The following is a 20464-nucleotide window of genomic DNA, read 5'->3' as shown; positions in this document are numbered from 1 at the left end:
ACCATATGAAATGATACTTCATTTCTTTCGAAATGAAATGCATGAATGATGCTTATGCATGAGGTGATGATGATTATGCTCATGGGATGAAATGGTAATGCATGCTTAACACCGAGGTGTTACAACCGGGGCCTCAATGTCATCACTGACATCAACATCAGCCACTACGTCATGCATACCGCATTGCAGATGCACTTGTATGTTCAGCCCCGATGGCTAGTAGAGTGTACAAGTTGACCTTGCAATCAATCAAGCAACGGCTAGAAAAGAGGCAAGTAAGCAACGACTACTTTGTCCATGAAAAATATGTGAAGATTTAAATGTTTCATGCAATCCAAACAACCCAAAATTTCCATTCCTACGTTTTGGGATACCATGGTTTTTCACTTTTTGCTTCCTCTCATTCCTGCGTTTTCTCCCGTTTCTCTATTTTAGAATCCTTTGTTCCCATTAGGGCTATCGTGTGCTCCAACTTATGTTCATTAATTTTCTTGTAATGTAATTCCAAGATGCTTTTCGTGGCTCTTAGTATAAATTTTGATTTCGCACAACATAAATACAAACCGTTCTCTCTCTCTCTCTCTCTCTCTCTCTCTCTCTCTCTCTCTCTCTCTCTCTCTCTCTCTCTCTCTCTCTCTCTCTCTCTCTCTCTCTCTCTCTCTGTGAGTGTAATGAGCAACTGCTTCATTTCAGAAACAAACTGACCGACTTGATCATTTGCTTTCAGTGTAGTGGTGAAAATGCAAAGTAAAATAAAAGGGAAAAGAAAAAAAATACATGCATTGTTTCATCTCATCTGGATGAAGCTTATTGTGGCATAATTTCTTGTTTGACACATAAATTATTCAAATATCCACATGGCAACTCATGAATGCCATGCTGTAGTAGGAAATGCATTCTGGAGTGCTAGAGGCGACCGCAATCATAGTTGGCATGCCTAAACGACCGATTGCCTAGGAGTGCCAAGAAAACGATGCAGGCAAGCTTTGTCACCAGCGATTTGGCACTCCCCAGCATCCCAAAGACGAAGGACTCCAGAGACACTAATGCCACCCTTGGCCTCCTCTCTCGGACATACTCCTCAATCGCGACACTGTAGTCGCCGGCGGCGGCTCGTGACAGCGACCGGGCGAGCACGACGGCGTCCTCGAGCCCCGATGAGCCGCCCTGGCCGATGAACGGGCCCATGACGTGCATCGCATCGCCTGCGACCGTCACGACGCCCTTGTGGAAGGTGCCGAACGCGACCTGCCATGGAGGCCGGTACCAGATGTTGTTCACGACGTTCAGGGTCTCCGGATCAGAGTTCCGCAGCATCTCGATGACATCAGAAGGGCAATCTTCAGCTCGTAGCTTCTCTACCACGGAATCCTTCGTGGCGATCACATCTTTAGTGATCCTTCCTGGATGACATCATTGTAAGCACTAGTTAATTACTCTATTCAGCTATCAGTTTTTTTTTTTGAATGTCATTCAGCTAGCAGTTTGTCCTGTACTCTCTCCGTTCCCAAAAGAATGCAATTCTGGAATCGTATCATATTTTAGTATACCAAATTTGATCAATTATATAGATAAAAAAGTATAAACATTTATAATACCAAATAAATATCATTAGATTAATTACAAAATATATTTTCATAATAAATTGATTTAGAGTAATAAATGTGGGGACAGAGGTAGTACTTGTTCCATAAATAGTAAACATTTATATTTGTGTGTGTATATATATACCTGTTGGAGGAATAGGCGTGATTACCAAGGATTGAACTAGATTGTGGGTTATTGGAATTCTGCCGACAAAGAACTCATCTCCTTTTAATCGCAGAAACTCAGTACTAAATGGATGTCCATGCGGATATCTAGTGAAACCACGAAAAACCGTGCGATGGATTGTTTTGGGCGCAGACAGTCCTAGATACTTGGCTACCACCGAATTTGCACCATCACATCCAATCAGGACCTGCGCATCGAGATCAATAAAAAGTTTTATGCAGAGAAATAAGCAAAAAGAGAGGAATCTGTGTCCATTGCGCTCTTGAATTCGATCAGATGCATGGATGTGGAGATACACCTTGGCCTTGATAGTGCAACCATCGACTGTAGTAAGAATGGCTCCATGGGTACCATGATCTTGGTGGATGGCAACCACGTGGCAGCCGAAGCGGATTGCTCCTGAAGGTAAATTCTTGGCCATTGTCTCGATGAGATCCTTCCTTTTCAAGTTTCGGAGTTCCTTCCTAGCCAAATCAAGATTGGCCAACTTAATTAGTGCCTTTGTGTCCTAGGAAGACAACTACGAGAACTCTGGCTATATAGTTACGAGTTTTTTGTATTGTTAATACGTACATTTTTATATGGAAATTACAAAAATATACCATAGATCTGCTAAATCTAAAAAATAATACCATGTCGTCTACCCATGGGAAATCGTCCACCGGTAGAATGACTTCTCTAAAAGCCGTCTGCTGGGAAAATGATGTTTCAAAAAAAATTTATCGAAGTCTTTCGACGGGAGAACGAAAAGGTAGAAATCATTTCTTGGAAAAAACATCGCTCTCTGGAAGAAACGATATATAGGCCATTTGATTTTTTTTTATTTTTTTTTGTTGATACGGGATGAAGTACCTAGAGGTCTCTAGAAATCTTGTAACATTTGAATAGATTCCCAAGATCAAGTACAACCCATTTAGCTTATATCTAGGATCATATGTTTTGAAGTTTTCAAATTAAAACTTCACATAATGCCATATTTAAGTTTAAGGTTAAGCTATTTAGCTCTAAAATGTTTCTAAAAATCATAAAAAGATATAAATTCAGGGTTTTTAATGCAGTACTTTGTCATATATATAATTTCTAACCATACGTGTACAAGTGTAATCTAGAGTTCCTTAGCAAAGCATACACTCAAAATTCTGTATTTTACGTATAATTATAACTTTGAGTGCATAATTAGCAAAGGAACTCTAGATTTTTTTAGCCCATTGAGTCGCGAGATCCTCAGCAAGCGTGACTGAATCGCACCAGGTTCTTTGGCAAGACTGAGTTGTATATAGGGGCCGCGACGCCGTTTAGCCCTCCTTCTCCTCCCCCTTTCCCTCTTCTCCTAGCTCAAAAACACAAAAGCAATGACGGCCGCCCGGGTGTAACACGTGTCAATCTGTCCTGTTTCTTCCGTAATTCTAAGTCCCCACGAGTGGAAGACGCTTCAGACGTACTATTATTAAAATATTAGTTCTTTGGGCTAAAAAATTAAGCACGTATGCCTATAAAATCATAACAAATACTACTTTATTGGAAACCATGAATCTGGACAAATACGTGCAATTAAAAATTCGAGCGCGACCCAGGTGCTCGATCACCGCTAGTGTTAAAAATTCGAGCGTGACCAGGGTGCTCGATCACTGCTAGTGTGGTGCCTCTAATTGCGCCATTGCATGTGGTGCAACTTTATAATTATATTGAGTTCCTTTGCTAATTATGCTATTAATTTTCTTGGTCTAAAAAATCTAGTTTCTTAGCAAACATGCACTCAAAGTTATGATTACACATAAAATATGTGCAATTATAACTTTGAGCGCACGCTTTGCTAAGGAACTCTAGATTTCACTTGTGCAGGTTTGCTTAGAAATTATATGAAAGTATTATATTAAAAACCATGAGTTTATATGACTTTTTTTTATGATTTTTAGAAATCATTTTAGGGCAAAGTAGCTTAGTTAAGGGTAACCTCAAATATGGCATTCCATGAAGAATTTTAATTAAAAAACTTCAAAACATATTATTTGAGATATAAGCCAAATGGATGTATCTTGATTTTGAGCATCTATTTTAAAAGTTACAAGATGTTTGGAGGTCTCTAGGTTCTTCGTCTCATATCGACAAAAAAAGTAAAAAGAAAAAAAAATTCAAATGGGGCGACATATCGTCCTTCAATAGAACGATAGGTGCAAGGCGTTTCCGAAAGGAACGACTTTTGCCTTTCCGTTTTCCCGTCAAACGATTTCTACTAAAAAATATATTTTTTGAAAAGAAAACATATTCTTGTGGATGATTTTTTAGAAAAGTCGTTCCACCGGTGAATGATTCCTTAAAATCGTCCCACGGGAAGACGACATGGTATTATTTTTTAGATTTAACAGATCCGTGGTACTTTTTGTCATTTCCTTATGAAAATGTATTAAAAAATAAAAAAAATCATATATTACTCTCTGAATAAATAGATTTCTAGAGTTGTCTGCAGTCAAACTTTTTAAATTTTGACCGAATTTCTAGAAAAAAAACCGTCAACATTTATGACATTAAATTAGTATTATTGAATATACCATAGAATATATTTTCATAATGTGCTCATTTTATGTGGTAAATGTTGTACTAACCTGATTGGTAACTGACTAGTCTTGTTCCTTCGCTGCCACACCTGTTGTACTAACCTGATTGGTAACTGGCTAGTCTTGTTGTTCCTTTGCTGCCAGACGTCATGATACCTGAAATGTCAGTGTGTTAAAGCAAGCATTATTGAGTCCTAAAAAAAAAGGCAAACATACTGATTCTACTACTTATTCCCTCTGTCTGATGCAAAGTTGGGACTTCTTATCTGCAGATTGTTCTCCATAAGGATCATTTTGATACTGAATTGTCGCTTTTCAATTTTCATGCCATCCGAAGCAATCAAAATGTAATTTTAGGAGAAGTTATTAGGATCAACAAGCTTACGCGGTGATGAGATTGGCAGTTTCCCTGAGCTCTGCAGCCACTCCAAGTTGCTCCAGAACTCTCCATCCGTTGGCGTGGACACCAATTGCAACTCCATCTGCTCGTAAGGTCTCAGACTTCTCCAGCACCAGACTAGCAATCCCTTTCCTATATGCAAGTCAGTAAGCAAATTGTTTTGTTGTTCAGAGCTACTCAAGAAATGAAAACTTCGGCAAAGGTGAAGGTTCGACGTAGAAATTAGACATTCATACACATTTTCCCTTTTATGTGCCCAAGATTTGTCCTTTAAACTTGAAACTTGTACTATTTTAATGAAGGTAAAGAGGTGATGTAAGGGTTATCGGCAAAACAGATACCCCTAGAATCTCAACCACACAATAAACAATATATGATAGTTTGTTTACGTGGATCCATTAACACCCCGTTCGGATGTTGGTATTTAGCTTGGAATTAGAGAATTGGAATTGAGTATATATCTTTAATACCACACGTTTGGATCTTTTAGAATTGGATCTTAGAATTTGACTCACAATTCCACATGGTATCTTCCATAACTAAATAGGAAATCCTCGCTAGATGACTTTCCTAGCTTCACGGCGTCATCACCTTTCACCCATCCTGCACTCACCGGTTACCACTACCGCAGTGCGCGTCTCTTGCACTTCTCCAACGATACTGCCTCCTACGCTCCCCCACTGACCATCACACACACGCCCAGTCTAGTCTTCCCCTATAAGATGAATCCTCCTCACCTGCAACTGCGAACTATCATGGTAGCTGAGAGGTGGGTATTTTGGATCAGGGACTCGCCATGTCACATCAAACGTTTGATGCTAACTAAGAGGACTAAATATGAGTTAATTATAAAACTAATTACACATGAGTGGACTAATTAACGAGACGAATCTATTAAGTCTAATTAATCCATGATTAGCATATGTTTATTATAGCACCATATTGTCAAATCATGGATGAATTAGGCTTAATAGATTCGTCTCGAAAATTAGCCTCTCAATTAGTTTTATAATTAGTCTATGTCTTATACTCCTAATTAATGTCAAATATCCTATGTAACTAGCGTGGCCAAACGAAACAGAGGAGGCGCAGCCAACTCCGCGAGCCTGTCGGCCATTCTTGTTCGGTTGATCGTATGAGAAAAAAACACTGTATCATGACTGATAAGCATAGCTGATAGATCGGGTGAACAGGGTGCTGCTGCCAGCCTGCCAACCCACAGGCATGTTTCAGCTTTGAGGCTCAAAGCAGCGAAGGGGCATATACAGGATTGGTGCCGAGCTCCGGCGCTCCGCAACATTCGCATTGCAGAGGACTCGAACCGCTGCGCGCCAAACGCCAGGCGGCGAACTCGAACTGGGGTCGTGCCGGGTGGAGAGGGATGGCCGGAACGCCGGTTTGAGTTCCTCTCCGCTCGTGGCAGATGCGATGGATCAGGAGGTGCCGCTCTGGGGTCGTACAAATCGACGAGATGCACATGCACGGTGGCGTTGGAGAGGTCGTCAACGACATGGGAGATAGAGCCGCTTGAGTTCCTCCCCGCTCCTGGGTCCTGGCGGAGGGGACAGATCAGGCGACGCCGCTTCGGGATCATGTATCCACGGCGTCGGAGAGGTCAGCATTCAGCAACGAGAGTACGAGAGACATAGGAGATTGACTTCGCCCGTTACTCTTCTGCATGTAAGGGCAGTCGCAATGGTACATTGATGATGGTTTCTATTCTCATTAAATGACTTATCACGTAGGCAAAACGCTGACATGACAACGTAATTAATGAAGAAAGAGAGCAAAAATCATAGAAATGGTTTCTTCATGAAGAAATCAGGTCTACTCTTGACCCAATGCACCAAGAAACCATGAAATCACTATTGGGGAGAAACCACCAGTTTCTAGAAAGCTCGTGTCGCACTCCCATTGGAGGAAGAAGATAGAGTTGGGAGAGAGAAAGAGAAAATAATTATTACTCATAGAAACTATGGGTTGGAAAACAGTACTTTTTTGGTGCGGTATCCTATGTTATAGAAACTACTAGTTTCTTTCATTGGGACTGCCCTAAGTGCAATTTTGTTTATTTCTAAATAAATGGAGTCCAGTAATCACCGGTTGCAGCCTTTAACTATTCGACAAGCAGGTTCCATATTTACTGAGCACAGGGCCCACCTTAATGTCGAGATCGATCGGTCACAACCACAATAACCATGAATAAAGACCGCTGTTAGTCCATATTTTTTGGATGTCAAATAGAAGACTTGAATATGAACTAATCATTGTCTAACAAAAACTAATAAAGGCTAATTGATGAGTAGAACACATTAGGTTTTTTTTAATTAGTCCATGTTTAGCCTGTTATTCAACTACAGACTAAACTTTAGTTCAGTGATCCAAACAGCCCCTAACTACCACCACGGTTCTTGTCAAGCCAGCGGTGCCTGTTAACTTGGATTCTCTTCCTCCTCCAGTCCTCCTTATAGTTTTTAGAGAGAATTCTTTATTTGACACCAGACAAATGACCTATTCTTTTCTTGGCCCTCAAAAAATTTTCGTTCCCTATTCGACACCGAGTTCAACTTTCATTCCATATATGACACTCCGTTGGATTTTCCGTCCGTGGACAGTTAACTGCCATGTAAAAAGACGATTGTGCCCCTGTGGGCCCCACCACCCCTCTCCCTCCTCTCCTCCCCTTCTCCCTCCTCTGCTTGGCCGCCGCGCTGCCGCTGGCCTCGCCCACCTCCAACCCCGGCGTCGCGCTGCTCCTCACCAAGGTGAAGCCCGCGCTGTAGGGCCAGCGGCCCAACGCGCAGCTCGCCACCTGGAACGCCTCCACGCCGCTCTGCCTCTGGCGAGGCCTCCGCTGGGCCACGCCCGACGACCGGCCCCTCCGCTGCGACGCCGCCTCCTCCTCCCGCAACCTGTCCCTCACCTCCGACCCCGCTCTCCTCCTCATCTCCATCCGCCTCCCCGTCGCCACGCTCGCCAGTCGCCTCCCGCTAGACTTCGGCGCCTTCTCCGCGCTCGACTCCGTCTACCTCGCCGCCAACGCCCTCTCGGGCCCCGTCCCGCTCGAGCTCAGCAACGCACCGTCGCTCTCCACGCTCGACCTCGCCAGGAACCGCCTCGACGGGACCTGCCCACCTCCATATGGAACCTCTGCGACCGCGTCACCGAGCTCCGCCTCCACAGCAACGCCCTCACAGGGGCCGTCCTGGCGTCGGCCGGGCCCAACACCACCTGCGACCGCCTCTGCGTCCTTGACCTCGGCGCCAACCGCTTCTCCGGCGGCTTCCATGCGTTCCTCACCGCGTTCCGAGGCCTCCAGCGCCTCGACCTCGGCGCCAACCACTTGGAGGGGCCCATACCGGAGGCCCTCATCGGGATGGCGACCCAGCAGCAGCTCCAGGCGCTCAACGTCTCCTACAACAACTTCTCCGGCCAGCTGCCCCCGGCCTTTGCGGGCTCCCGCTTCACGGCGAACTCCTTCCTAGGCAACGACCCGTCGTTGTGCGGCCCGCCGATGCGCCAGTGCGTGACGGCCTCAGGCCTCAGCTCTTGCGGCGTCGCTGGGATGGTCATCGGCCTCATGGGTGAGGCCAGCGGCAGCGCGGCGGCCAAGCAGAGGAGGGAGAAGGGGAGGAGAGGAGGGAGAAGGGTGGTGGGGCCCACAGGGGCAAAATCGTCTTTTCACATGGCAGTTAATGGTCCACGGACGGAAAATCCAATGGAGTGTCATATAAGAAACGAAAGTTGAACTCGGTGTCAAATAGGGAACGGAAATTTTTTGAGGACCAAGAAAGGAACGGGTCATTTGTCTGGTGTCAAATAAGGAATTCTCTCTAGTTTTATATTTATACATGGATCGTTGATTTCTAGGTATATACTAATTCATAGATAAGCAGTAATTTATTTATATGCACGCTATTTGCTTGATGAATATCTCACTAATGAAATGACCCGCCACCACCTGGATGCCGCATAAACCGTTGACATCACCCCATCACCATTAATTTAGTCTTCACTGATGGACCACCCCTACCCTAGCTGGCGGCGTCGGCAGCCTTCCCGGCGCCGTCGCCGGCGCCTGCCTCCCCCTCCCCCTCTCATCCCCCACCCCTCCTCCCCCACTGCCGGGAGCTACCATTTCCACGCCATGCTCCCCATCCTCGACAGCGCCGGCGCCGATGCGGGCCGTCCCGGCCACAGTGGCCATGGCCCATGGCCACGGTGGCCGTCTCCACCCCTCCCTCCCCTCCTCCCCCGCCCGCTCCCCCTCCTCCGCAGCTGGGGCCTAGCGTCGTCGCCGCCACCACCGTGGCCTCCCAGCTTGTGGAAGCTGGTGATGGGGCACTACCGCCGCCGCAGACCGAGGAGGCGACCGATTCCCATGCAGATGGGCCCTAGGCGGCCGGATCCATTGCCGACAGTGTTGGAGAGGCCGCCACGTGGCAGCAGCCACTGCCGCCGCCACGGCCCATGACATCGCCGGAGGAGAAGGTGCCGGTGGAAGTCGGTCCCGAGAAGCTGGCTACCATGGGTGGCCCCGGTCCGAGCTCGTCACCACCGCCGTCGCTTGAGCTAGGCACCGCGGTCGCCGGCGTTGGCGCGCCAGATGCGCAGCCACCGCCACCCAAGTCACCAGCTCGTGGCTAGGCTATGGTAGAGGTAGCCCCGTACAGCCAGGCGGCGACTGGGCCTGCTGCTGCGCTCACCCAGCCGGTGGGCGTAGGGGCCCATGCCACGGGGGATGGGGCAGCGGCGCTCTTCCTGGAGGTGGCCTCCGGGCGTGGCTCCGCGACAGTGTCGTCGTCCTCCGTTGCCTCCGACCTCGACGCTTTCCTCGTTCACCCGTCTGCCCCCGCCCTAAGCCCATCGTCCACCCTATCCCCCCAAGATGCCCCCTTCCATCCTAGGAGTAGCGCGGCAGGACGCTCCAAGGCCCGTCGTTGGGCGAACAATGACCTCCTCGATGACTCCGTTGCGGAAGAGGTGCTGACCACCTCCATGACCCCCTACCTGGACATGTTTCGTTAGGAGCCGTAGCCGCTGAGGACGTTGACGCTGCCTGTGATGTCCCTGCCGCGCACTCAACCTCTGACATCGGGCCGTGGCGGTGCGATGGCAGGTCGCCAGGATGCTGGGCGAAGGCTGGGGAAACGCAGTCGGCCGCGCCCATAGCTGTTGTACGGCATATCGGCTCGCCCAGTGGAGGGCCGCAGGCACCGTGGACGGGTCTCCGCCCCCAACACTGATGGGTGGCGGGAGATCCTCCACCGATAGGAGACGCGACCAGCGCCCGCCTTGGCTGAGCCACGAGGGCCATCAAGCAGAGGCTAGCCGGAGAGTCGTCAACCACCGAGGCACATCCCGGCAGATCTTCTCGGCAAATGTCTCAATTGCCTCTCCTCCGCGCATCGGGTGGCAACCTGCAAGCTTCCCCAATGATGTTTGCGGTGCAGGGGATGTCGACACATTGCGCGTGACTGCAAGCAGCCAAGGCGCTTGGGCTCTCGAAGCTCGGGCGATGCAAGAGCCATGGGTCGCCAGCCGCAGCACCCCGCCTGCTCCGCTGGTCCGGCAGACCATGGTGGCTCACAAGACCCAGGTAGGGTCAAGTCGACCAACGCCGTTCGTGCCACCGGTGGTCGCCGGCGTCGAAGGCGGAGGCGGCGCCAAAGACGGAGGCGTCACGGGTGGTCGGCAGGAGCTGCACAGACAGCTCCGGCCTTCACCTCTGTTGCTGCTAAAGCTCAGCCTGGGCACGTCGAGCTGTCTAGCGAGACGGGTAGTGTCCAGCCTGACCCGCTGACGCTGATGCTGTACCCAGACGCCACGCATGGTCGTGACATCACGGAGGACCCGATGCTGGAGGAATTCGTAGCCTCGCTCGCCAGCAATCGAATCATCGCGTGGCCTTCTCTTGAGCGCCAGTTGTCAACTCCGGTGGTCCCCCAACTACAAGATGAGGCCCCGGCAGTGACGGCCCCCCCAGTTGGAGGATGAGGACCTGGCGGTTGTGGGCTCCTGTGCGTTGTGGACATCACCTCCGCGCCCCATTCACTGGGTCGTGCACTCACCGAACCTCACGGTGGACGCTGGCCCTCCCAGTTCACTGCTGGTGGATACCCACCCGACCGAGGATAATGATGACTGCTGGTGGCAGAGCAGGCGGTTGGTGCTTCCAAGCGAGGTGAGGTGCTGATCATGCAACGTATGGACTTCACCAAGGGTCCATCAACGCCATCTGCGTCGGAGCTGGCGGCCTATGACAAGCTCTTCGGCAGTGACCTGACTACGTTCGAAGCCGAAGCGCTGGACGAGCTCTTCCCGGCTGTTCGGTCTTAGGCAGCCGTGAGGACACAAGTTCACCTCCTAGGTCGCACCGTTGTGTCGGTATTGGTTGTTTCCTTTAATGTAATATCGAATATAGAGGTCTCTTGCTAGGATGGTCCAGCTACGGCTATGTTAGATTGACCTCCTTCGACGCTCAATACAAGCGCGTTGTATGTTTGTCTAAACTCTTCTACTTAATCCAATGATACGCAAAGCTTTTGGGTATTTGAGAAAAAAAATTTATTCAGAAAAGTATACCTGAATGTAAAAAGTATGGAGGTCTATATGGACTATCGCATGCTCAAAATTGTCTATATGCGGCCCATCAAAATAAGAGATTTGTGATGTCGGAGACTCTACAAGATTTGTGTACTCAAAGAAAAGAAAATGTGTTGTACAATTTGTATGAATGATTCGAACATCTATGCTCCTCTCAGGAGCAAACTTCGTCTTACCATTAGTTGTCGTGTCATTCATGATGGTCAATTATGTCTCCTTGATTTATTCCCTATCGTTCTAAGGTTACCACACTATCAGCAACGAAAGAAGAATTCATCCCGTACGTGTTACGTAGCTCTTTATTTATGATGGTTCTACTCCTCTTACGATTCCTCTCTCGTATTCAATAGCCCTTCTCTTTTATGGTGCTGCTCCTCTTCTAATTCCTCTCCTGTAATCCATAGCACTTTCCTATGGCATGGTTTCTATTTGATTCCTCTCTCACTAAATTTATATCTATCAAACTTTCAAATAAATGTTCATATTTTCTTTTGGGTTTTACTATTTCTCACTCTAGGAATCCTCCTTTCATACAGCGCGTGAGGTATTATCTAGTTCTCACAACACAAAACAACAAGCCCTAATACAGAAGCTTGGAGGGGAGGCGGCGCGCAGCAGCAGGGCATAGAAAATAGAATATACAACTATCTGTGCGACGCTGCAGGGGAAGGTTGGAAGGAAAAACCGTGATATGGAGCAAATACACGCACCGGTGAAGAGCAAGAGCAGTGGCAAGGCCGACGATGCCGCCGCCGACAATGATGATGCCATGGGCTTCCTCTTCCATGTCTCCTTCCTTGTTTACTCTCCCTCTCCTTCTCCCTCTATCAAAGATTTTTTTATGGCCGGCAAAGCAATGATCGCATGTTCACCGGTCTCCATGGGCCATATATATGCACCCGGGGAGATGACCTCCCCGTTGAATTATCAAGCAATGATCCCATGTTCATGGGTGGAATTCTTTATGGTCAGCAAAGCGGCAATCAAATGAGAAATCTTTAGCACGATGCACGGTTGTGCTTGTGCAAATGAACATTTCTTTTGACTTTTGAGCTAGGATACCCCGATACTTCACCGAAGTGCCATACCGGTATCGCGATACGTATCCGATACTCCGATATGCCACCGATACCGTATCGAGGAAATATCTAAAATCAAGCTAAAAAAATAAATAAAACTAATCTTGATACTTTGCCGATACATCTCGATCTGATACTTCCGAGTCCGACACATGCCATCCAATTCGTCAAGGAAAATTGAAGAAGATAGCACTAAGAAGAGAGAACTGCTCCGATACTCTTTTTTTGAAAACAGCAATGATGTCAAAGCAGACAATCTAAATAATTTTTTTGTTAATTGTTTTTCCTAGGGTCCGCATGGGCCTGGCCTGTTCAAGCTCAACCCGTGTCTATCACTGACAACCCTGATTTCATCTAAAATCGAACGCATCTTCCAGATCCCCTTTCTTCGGTGGCCACTCATTTTGTTTCCTCCGTTCCTCATCGACGGAGACAGGTGCGCACGTCGCGGCATCGTCGCACGTCGCCAGCACTCATAGCAGCTCGTGAATATAGAATTTGTTAGACATACTTTGGGTCTGCTGGAGTATTAGTTTGATGGCCTGTACATCATTGGGCCTTAATTAATTTGTGTGGCTAGTTGTAGTAGTTCTGTTTGCTATTTTCTATTACTATTAAATATACATTATACATATACATATGCATATTAGTAGTATTATTTATTATATAATATATACTTGCTGTACCGGCGTATCCTAGATTTTGAAAAATAAAAGATCGCCGTATATATCCGTATCAGCGTATCCATATCCCGTATTGGTGCAATCGTAGCTTTTGAATTGGCGAGGGACACACCGGCCGGTGGTGGTTGGCTTTGCTGGAGCCCATCCCATTAAACGCCAACAGCAAACTTATGAAGATGTATGCGCATGAATGCGGCATCCTCTAATCCGGGCACCAGCTCGAGCAGGAACTTACTCGATCGTAGGTGGTGGCATCTGCGGCCTGACCACCGCTCTTGCACTCCACCGGTGACATCACATATCCATTTCCTCGGTTTGACATGGCACTATTTTTAGTGCTATCTTTTTTTTATATATAATAAACTATATATATGCCTGTGCATTGTGTATCTCTATGCCTACGGTGACGCACATGGCATGGCTTTTAGTTGAGACGAACATAATAAGAAATCTACAAATCAATTACATTGAAAACATGAAGTCCAACTCATTATCTAAATAGCAGCTTATTTTAAGGTGTGATCAGTAACATTGCAGGTCAGCTTCATTCAAGATTTCAGAAACAGTGGTGCGGTGTGGAGATAGGTTACCTCATTTATTACCTGCTGTCCACCACCATACTTTATCTTTCAACTTACACCACCTGCCTCCCTCACGTAATCCTATCTCATTCAGGCTGTTCTGCTGCTATTATCAGCCTGGAAACGGCTGCTGCTCAAAACCAGCTGCTACAGGAAAACCAGCCAACTAACCAGCTCCATCCAGTCACAGCTGCAGAGCCGAAACATCAGCCATGTAATGCCATTTGCTCATTTCAAAAAAATGGCGCCAACACCGCATCCATTCAACTGATGGCACCAAACCATAAACCATTCAAATTATAGTACAACATAATTCAATAGAGCAGCTGAAATAACAGTTTGTTAGGGGCTACTAACAGTCCATTAGAAGCTAGTCAACTAGCAGTTCAGTACACATAACAGGTCCCTACAAGCTATTACGAATACAGTCACATACAACAGTTCAAATTACATACAACAGTTCAAATTACACTTCTTTACAAACATGACAACTTCTTTACAAACATGACAAGTCACTTACCCAGCCATGTTTGGGTCTTCATGCCATCCACCATTGCAAATTAGTCATCTCCTCCACCACACGACCTCGCCTACACTAGTAGAACACAGTCAGACCGTGCATGCACACATACATGGGACGGCTATCTTTAATTGAAGTACTTGGCATCTTAATTTTAATCACCTTTGCTGCATCATTGTCCCCAGCGAGCCAACAGATATGTACTCCCTCACAGCGGACATAGTGGAATTAGCATTGATCTAAACCCAATCCGACGGTGGGTATGTAGGCGAACCAACTCCAATCTCACGATTCCATAAAAAATTGTGCATTGCAAAGCATGACATAATAATCATCTTTTGCTTTTCTCTATGGCAGAACGGTACCCCATGCAATATGTGCCAACGGCCTTTGAGAACCCCAAATGTCCTTTCGACGACATTGCGGAGGCTCGAATGAGTGAAGTTAAATTTCTCCTGTCGAGATAATGTGTCCATGTCTACACCCCTAAAATCGTCCAGATGGTACCTTATATTTTTGAATGGACCCATGTAGCCAGTCTCTAGCGCATATCCAGCGTCCACCAGATAGTAGCGTCCTGCAACACATGCACCATTTCCACAATTCATTTTTATTATCTTCAAAAGCAAGTACAAAGATGATTCAACTATTGCATGGCACTAATCACTAACCTTGTGGTGGATGCGGGAAGGTTGGTTGCCGTCAACATTCTCTTAGTACGGCCATGTCATGCACTGACCCCACCATCCCGGCCCCGACAAACGTGAAGCGCATATCCTTGTCCACAATGTCACAAACATTAATTGTTACATCTCCTTTCCTGTTTATGTAGTCACGTTTGGCCTCCTTGTTCACCGAAACTTTAATATGAGTTCCATCCAACGCCCCGATGCACCCATCAAAAAATGGTGCATATGTTAAAAACTGAGCGTGCACTCTATCATAACTTCTATCAGTTAGAACTAGAATACTGTCTACCCATCTACAAATAACCTCGGCCACATGAGTAAGCTTCCTACTAACTGTATCTAAAGACCGTTCAAATCTATCCCTGCTCCTTCTAGCTGCCTCGTTGTGAGCACAAGTCCACACATATAATCCTAAAGTTTCTATGGATCCTGTCTGTTGTGTACCCTTCAATCCATACTCAAGTAAAATGTTGTGCAAATGCAGAAAAGCATCAGGAGACATACGCAAGTTTTCTTTGCACTTTTGTTCGTTTTGCAGTTTCAGTTGCATCCACTGCCGCCTGCTCATCTTTGGGAAGGGGAGGGCAGGGTTCACCACTGGAGCCGCATTGGCCACTGCTGCTTTTAACCTTGCAACGAGGACAACAGCAGCCGCAACGTTGTAAATTTGCATTCCTTCACTGGAGTTGTCGCTGATGTAGGAGTCCTCAGAGCTGCTCATCTTTAAGAGCATGAATTAGTATTAAATTCGTTCGGCTACTTTGTGAGTAAATGAGTTTATCAGGTATGAAATAGATGGGTGGGATGCGAAAGTGATAAGAAATAGGATGATATATCATGCGCCAAGACGGATTTCTTCCTGTCTGGAATGAACCAACATAGAAAAAAATCACCGTTCTCGTATCGATACAGCTATAATTAAGATAACAGAATTCAAGATCTGCCAATGTACAAGAAATGCATGACAATTTAACATAACTCAGGCCACAGAATTATTTGAATGATCCGCTTAGAGCCTACATAGAAGAAAGATGTGCACATGGCTAGGATGCAATAGTTCCCAAGTTTAGATGTAATGTACTGAATTCCTCTACTTTTGGAGAAATATAGTAGGAAGTATAAAAGCCGGAAGATGCTAATATTTCACATGTCAATATTCTATCTTCCAAAATAAGGAATCAGGTACATGTAGGGTTTTGGAGCTACATCCACGGATCTTTTCAGACTTATGCACCAAAAGAAAATGGTAGACATTCAAAAAAGAATATAATAGTCGTCTTTGCACTTATATACAAAGCATAAACACAAATCACAACTGATCAAGAGGATATCTTCGAGAAATTTGGCAACCAAACTACAAACAAGCACCAATGAAATAATTAAATCGCCTATGCAGAATACAAGCACGAAATTCAGTAAGAAGAAAGGGACCTACGAATATTTTGGGTCCTGCTTGCACTGACAACGGGTAAAATTTCCTGAACCATCACTGTAACACCTCTGGTGTTTTGACCTAATACTAAAATTTGACATGTCATCATGTGCATTGCCAAGCATTCATTTAGTATAAAGTTTTGAATGCATTCACTAAATAAGGTTTATTTCATAATGTTGTTATTTCATGTGATGTGTTTCAAAAACCCTAAATACAGATCATGACCACAGGGGTTAAATTTCATGTGATCATGTGAGGTCATATGTCCTTTGACTCAAATAACCCTAATGGGCCATGTTACTGGTCAAAAATCAAAATTTAAGTAAAAGGAAGACAAATCAAATTTGAATTCACATTCAAATCATAAAAGTCCTTTTTGCCCCTTTTAACTAATTCAAAATCCATGAGGAATTTGGGGTTGAGGCAAAAAGCAAAGTTGGAGATTATTTTATGAGGATCAACTTTGGTATTTAAAGTTTTTCAAGTTTACATATAACATTTGGAGTAATTTTGAAATGATTCAAATCTTTAAATGTACCCCAAATTTGAATTTCAAAATGGAGGCAGAATTTGAAAATGTTTCTTAAACCAAAGTTGTAGTACTTGAAAAATTGAACAACTTTCATTTTTGGAGATTTTCAACTTCTTTAGAAAATTTCTGAGTAATTTGAGAAATGAATGCAGTGGCAGTTCTGTAATTATTTCAAAAATCATCTCCACCTCACTGCTTGCCGCCGGCGCCACGCGGGGGGTCACCGCCGATCGAATTTTGCCGCTTTCCCGCGTGCAGGCACGTCACCGTCGCCGTGGCGTCTCCGTCGTGCGCTGTCGCAGCCAGGCGAGCTCATCCCGGCTATAAATAGCCACCGTCGCCGCCGTCGTCATCGTTTTTCCCCTCTGCTCTGCTCCGCCACCGTATAGCTCCGCCGCTCGCCGTAGGCCTCGTCGAGCCGCGTCAGTCGTTCCCAGCTACGTCAACGTGGTCGCATTGGTCTTGCGCTTCTCCTCGACTTGCTCACGTCGCTGGTGTTGGCCGGAATCGCCCGGCGTAACCCGTCTTCCCCGTGACCGGTCGGAGCTCCGCCGCGACTGCCCTCACCGTGGCCAGGCTGCTCCAGACCATCTCCGACTGCACCGAGTCCACCATCGTGATCACAGTAAGCTCCTAAACGTGTTTATCACTTCGCTTTAGTCCCTACTGTACCATCACCGTGTTTACGCCGTTCACCGACGTGCTCCGCCCGCCATGCCCGGTGTGGAGGTGTCTCCGGTGCACCTTATTCCTTTCTGATAGCTGAGTTCGATTTGTAGGAAGTAGAGGATCATGTAGGAGCAATCCGTATCGTCGGAGAGTCACCACCGGCGCGTTTTGCTGACCGGAACTGGCCGCGCCACCGTGCGGCTTCGTTGTGTCGCTGACAGCGGGCCCAGGCTGTCAGTGAAGCTGAGGAAGAAGAACAGTACTGATTTTTGTTTTCTGATTTTGAATAGTGCATCAATTTGGCAATTTTGTAGGAATTTATTTACACATCCAAAAATTCTAAAAATTTTTGTGTAGCTTCTGTACATGTTCTAGTATGATTTAAAAATTTGAAACTTGAAATTTGAGTAAATTTTGAATGATCAAATATTCAGTCCATTAATTGAAAAATGCAATTTCCATGATTTTTGTAAGTCACTATATAACTCCAAAAATTATGAAATTTGTTTTGGTACACTAATTTGTCATGAGGAAGCTTACATAAAAATTTGGGCTTAATTGGATAAAGTTTATTTTATACCTAATGTAGACTTAATTATTTAATTATTTATTCATTTAATTAATGTTTAATCAATTAGGATTTGTTTGACTTTTTGATTTGATTGTTGACCTTGGGTCATTAACTTATAATGATCCTTAGTACCTTAATTAGTATTTGAACTAATATCTAATTTGTGATTAGTAAAGCTTAATGACATTTCATGTGATAACAAAATTCATTAACAAGTTAACTTGTCGAAACCCTAAGTGTTGATTAGTGTTGGATCTTGTTTTGGTCATGTTTTGTGACTAGTAGCGTTCCAAGATCCATTAGGTCAAGTCACATGTGTGGTTCTTAATGATAGGGTTACAGGTTGGTTTTGTTGGCTTGCAACTGTACCGCGAAATCAAATCGTTTGTGGGTGTTTTTACATTTCATGTGCCGTGAAAGCATCATGTTTACATTATCATCATGTTAAAGCATATGTTATCATTTCGTGTAGAACCCGAGAACGAAACGATTCTAGTTGAGCAAGTTCTGGAAGAATCCCTGGTTGTCACGGGATTTGATAATTGTGGTACTAATCCGGAACCGGAAATCGTCAACGAAGGCAAGCCCCGGTTTATGCATTAAGCCATTTCCTTGTTTATTTTGAAAAGTTTATCACCTATGTTATTTATTGCATTAAGTTGTTTAATTCAAATGTTACCTACTTGATGCATTACCTACCTTGATAATTGTTTACCATCCTTGAAGATGTTTTTATTTACAAAGTCGTAGAATGCTTAGTATGCTTTATGATAGACTTTCAAAGCAAAAGTTTTGGATACAATCCAAGATGGCATACTGGCCAAAGAAAGAAAGAATGTAGAATGAATTAGAGACTAGCCGGGTGACTTATCTTGAATGTTGGGTAATGTTACCGACTATGTCGCTTAAAGGCCACTCATTGTGGATCTTCTGAACGAGACACTTTGTAGTACTGGTCACATACTCCGGTAAGCCTACTTCGGCTAATCCAATACTAAGACGAATGCCCGCGCACTGGGAGTGGAGAGATGGCGGGAGTAGCGTGTACCCTCGTGGCTGGAATGTGGCCGGATTTGAGGTGTGCTGTGCTCTCGGGTGGCGTGGAGACGGCTTAGTATAGGAGGATCCGGTAGCAAGGTTGATATATGCAAGATTAAGTTCTACATATGTCGTGTGATAAGGAATCCCCAGCTGGGACTTGAATCAATTCGAATTGCCGGTGCTCCGCGGATATGGAGACTCGATTCATTACAGAAGCAATGTAGTACTGGTGAATTACTAAAACATGAGAAAAAGAACGGAATGAGAAGGAATGGAATATGAGAAATGTATATTTAGTTGAGATAATGAACTAAAAGAACTTAGTGGTAAACTTGAAAATAGAATGAAGGATAGTAAGCTTTTGGCAAAGAATTTTTGAATCTTGCTACATCCTTACCTTGCCCCAAATCCCTGCATCTCTAAAGTCTTACACCCCGTTACGTCGGGTTAGTCTTGTTGAGTACCTTTGTACTCAGGGTTTGTTAACCCTTGTTGCAGGTGAGTCGCATGCGCAGGCTTGTTTTGGTCCCTGCTGCATGTCAGTGTTTGAAGTCAACAATGATGATGAGGAGTAATGAATGGCCTTTGGACAAGGCACTAGTTTGTATGATGAATAAAGTTAATGTAATATTATCCCGCTACTATGGTTGTATGACACTTATGGTATTGTAACTTTGAAAACAACTAGTTTGTAATAATGTTATCTTAAGACTTCCGCTATCTTTACTCTGGTATATATTTGAATAAAATGTTGTAATCTGCAATGACTGTGATTGGGATCCTGTTTGAAAAGAGAATCGTGGATGATTCGGGTTTCCCAAGGACACCCGACAGACCTGTTGAGTTGTTGGGAACTCGTGTACGCTATCCGAGGTCTGTTAAGACAACGATAGGTGCATGTGGGCCCGATTCCTTAGGAGGTTCTGCCACAATCACCACATGTTGCACAAGGCGTGTCCTGAGTAGTAGAGTGAAGCAAATGAAAGGCCAAGCGAAGCAAATGAAAGGCCATCTCAGATACAGGATAGGGTGTATGTGTTCCAAAGCATGATAGAAGATAACACAAATATTGACACCAAACATCTATGTAATCAAGTCAAATCTAACTTTACGAGGTGAAAGTAGCACAACATTTAATTCATCAGTTAAGTAGTACATGCTAAAAATCATATGGAGCGAACGAGTGAGACAGAGGCGCTCTGCAGGTAGACCTCATCAAGACAATAATGTGCGAGGGAAATCATCATAACAAAAACGTGAGAACAGAATCACACCAGAGACGTTGTCTACCTAATGGAACCGTCGGCACGAAATTTCGTCCCATGCCGAG

General features: G+C 45.4%; 2 protein-coding genes across 3 annotated transcripts; both read right to left on the bottom strand.

Moving 5' to 3' along the window:
* Window positions 1-787: 787 nt before the first annotated feature.
* LOC136475278 (monooxygenase 1-like) lies at window positions 788-12176 on the bottom strand. Of its 2 annotated transcripts, XM_066472832.1 has the most exons (6): window positions 12045-12176; window positions 4714-4860; window positions 4377-4484; window positions 2072-2237; window positions 1732-1960; window positions 788-1403 (listed from the first exon to the last, which is right to left on the bottom strand). In XM_066472832.1, exons 1-6 carry the CDS (start codon window positions 12119-12121, stop codon window positions 907-909), a joined length of 1224 nt encoding a protein of 407 aa, XP_066328929.1. In that variant the 5' UTR covers window positions 12122-12176; the 3' UTR covers window positions 788-906. The 2 variants fall into 2 exon arrangements, with proteins under 2 accessions (XP_066328929.1, XP_066328928.1); XM_066472831.1 differs by having other exon boundaries at window positions 1732-2237.
* Window positions 12177-14899: 2723 nt separating this feature from the next.
* Window positions 14900-15607, bottom strand: LOC136470779 (uncharacterized). The gene has a single exon (XM_066468510.1). The coding sequence runs from the start codon at window positions 15605-15607 to the stop codon at window positions 14900-14902; it is 708 nt and encodes a 235-aa protein (XP_066324607.1).
* Window positions 15608-20464: the final 4857 nt, after the last annotated feature.

This window comes from Miscanthus floridulus, chromosome 8 (assembly GCF_019320115.1).
Source record: "Miscanthus floridulus cultivar M001 chromosome 8, ASM1932011v1, whole genome shotgun sequence".
Taxonomy (NCBI): Eukaryota; Viridiplantae; Streptophyta; class Magnoliopsida; order Poales; family Poaceae; genus Miscanthus; species Miscanthus floridulus.
Note: the sequence above shows the minus strand (reverse complement) of the source record. Positions and strands in the feature narration are given on the sequence as shown.

Coding starts and splice junctions, on each gene's coding strand:
- LOC136470779 (XM_066468510.1), bottom strand. CDS start 15,607: ATGAGCAGCTCTGAGGACTCCTACATCAGCGACAACTCCAGTGAAGGA.
- LOC136475278 (XM_066472831.1), bottom strand. CDS start 12,121: ATGGAAGAGGAAGCCCATGGCATCATCATTGTCGGCGGCGGCATCGTC. Junction 4,861..12,044: donor ACTGCTCTTGCTCTTCACCG/GTGCGTGTATTT, acceptor ACTTGCATATAG/GAAAGGGATTGCTAGTCTGG. Junction 4,485..4,713: donor ACTGCCAATCTCATCACCGC/GTAAGCTTGTTG, acceptor CTGACATTTCAG/GTATCATGACGTCTGGCAGC.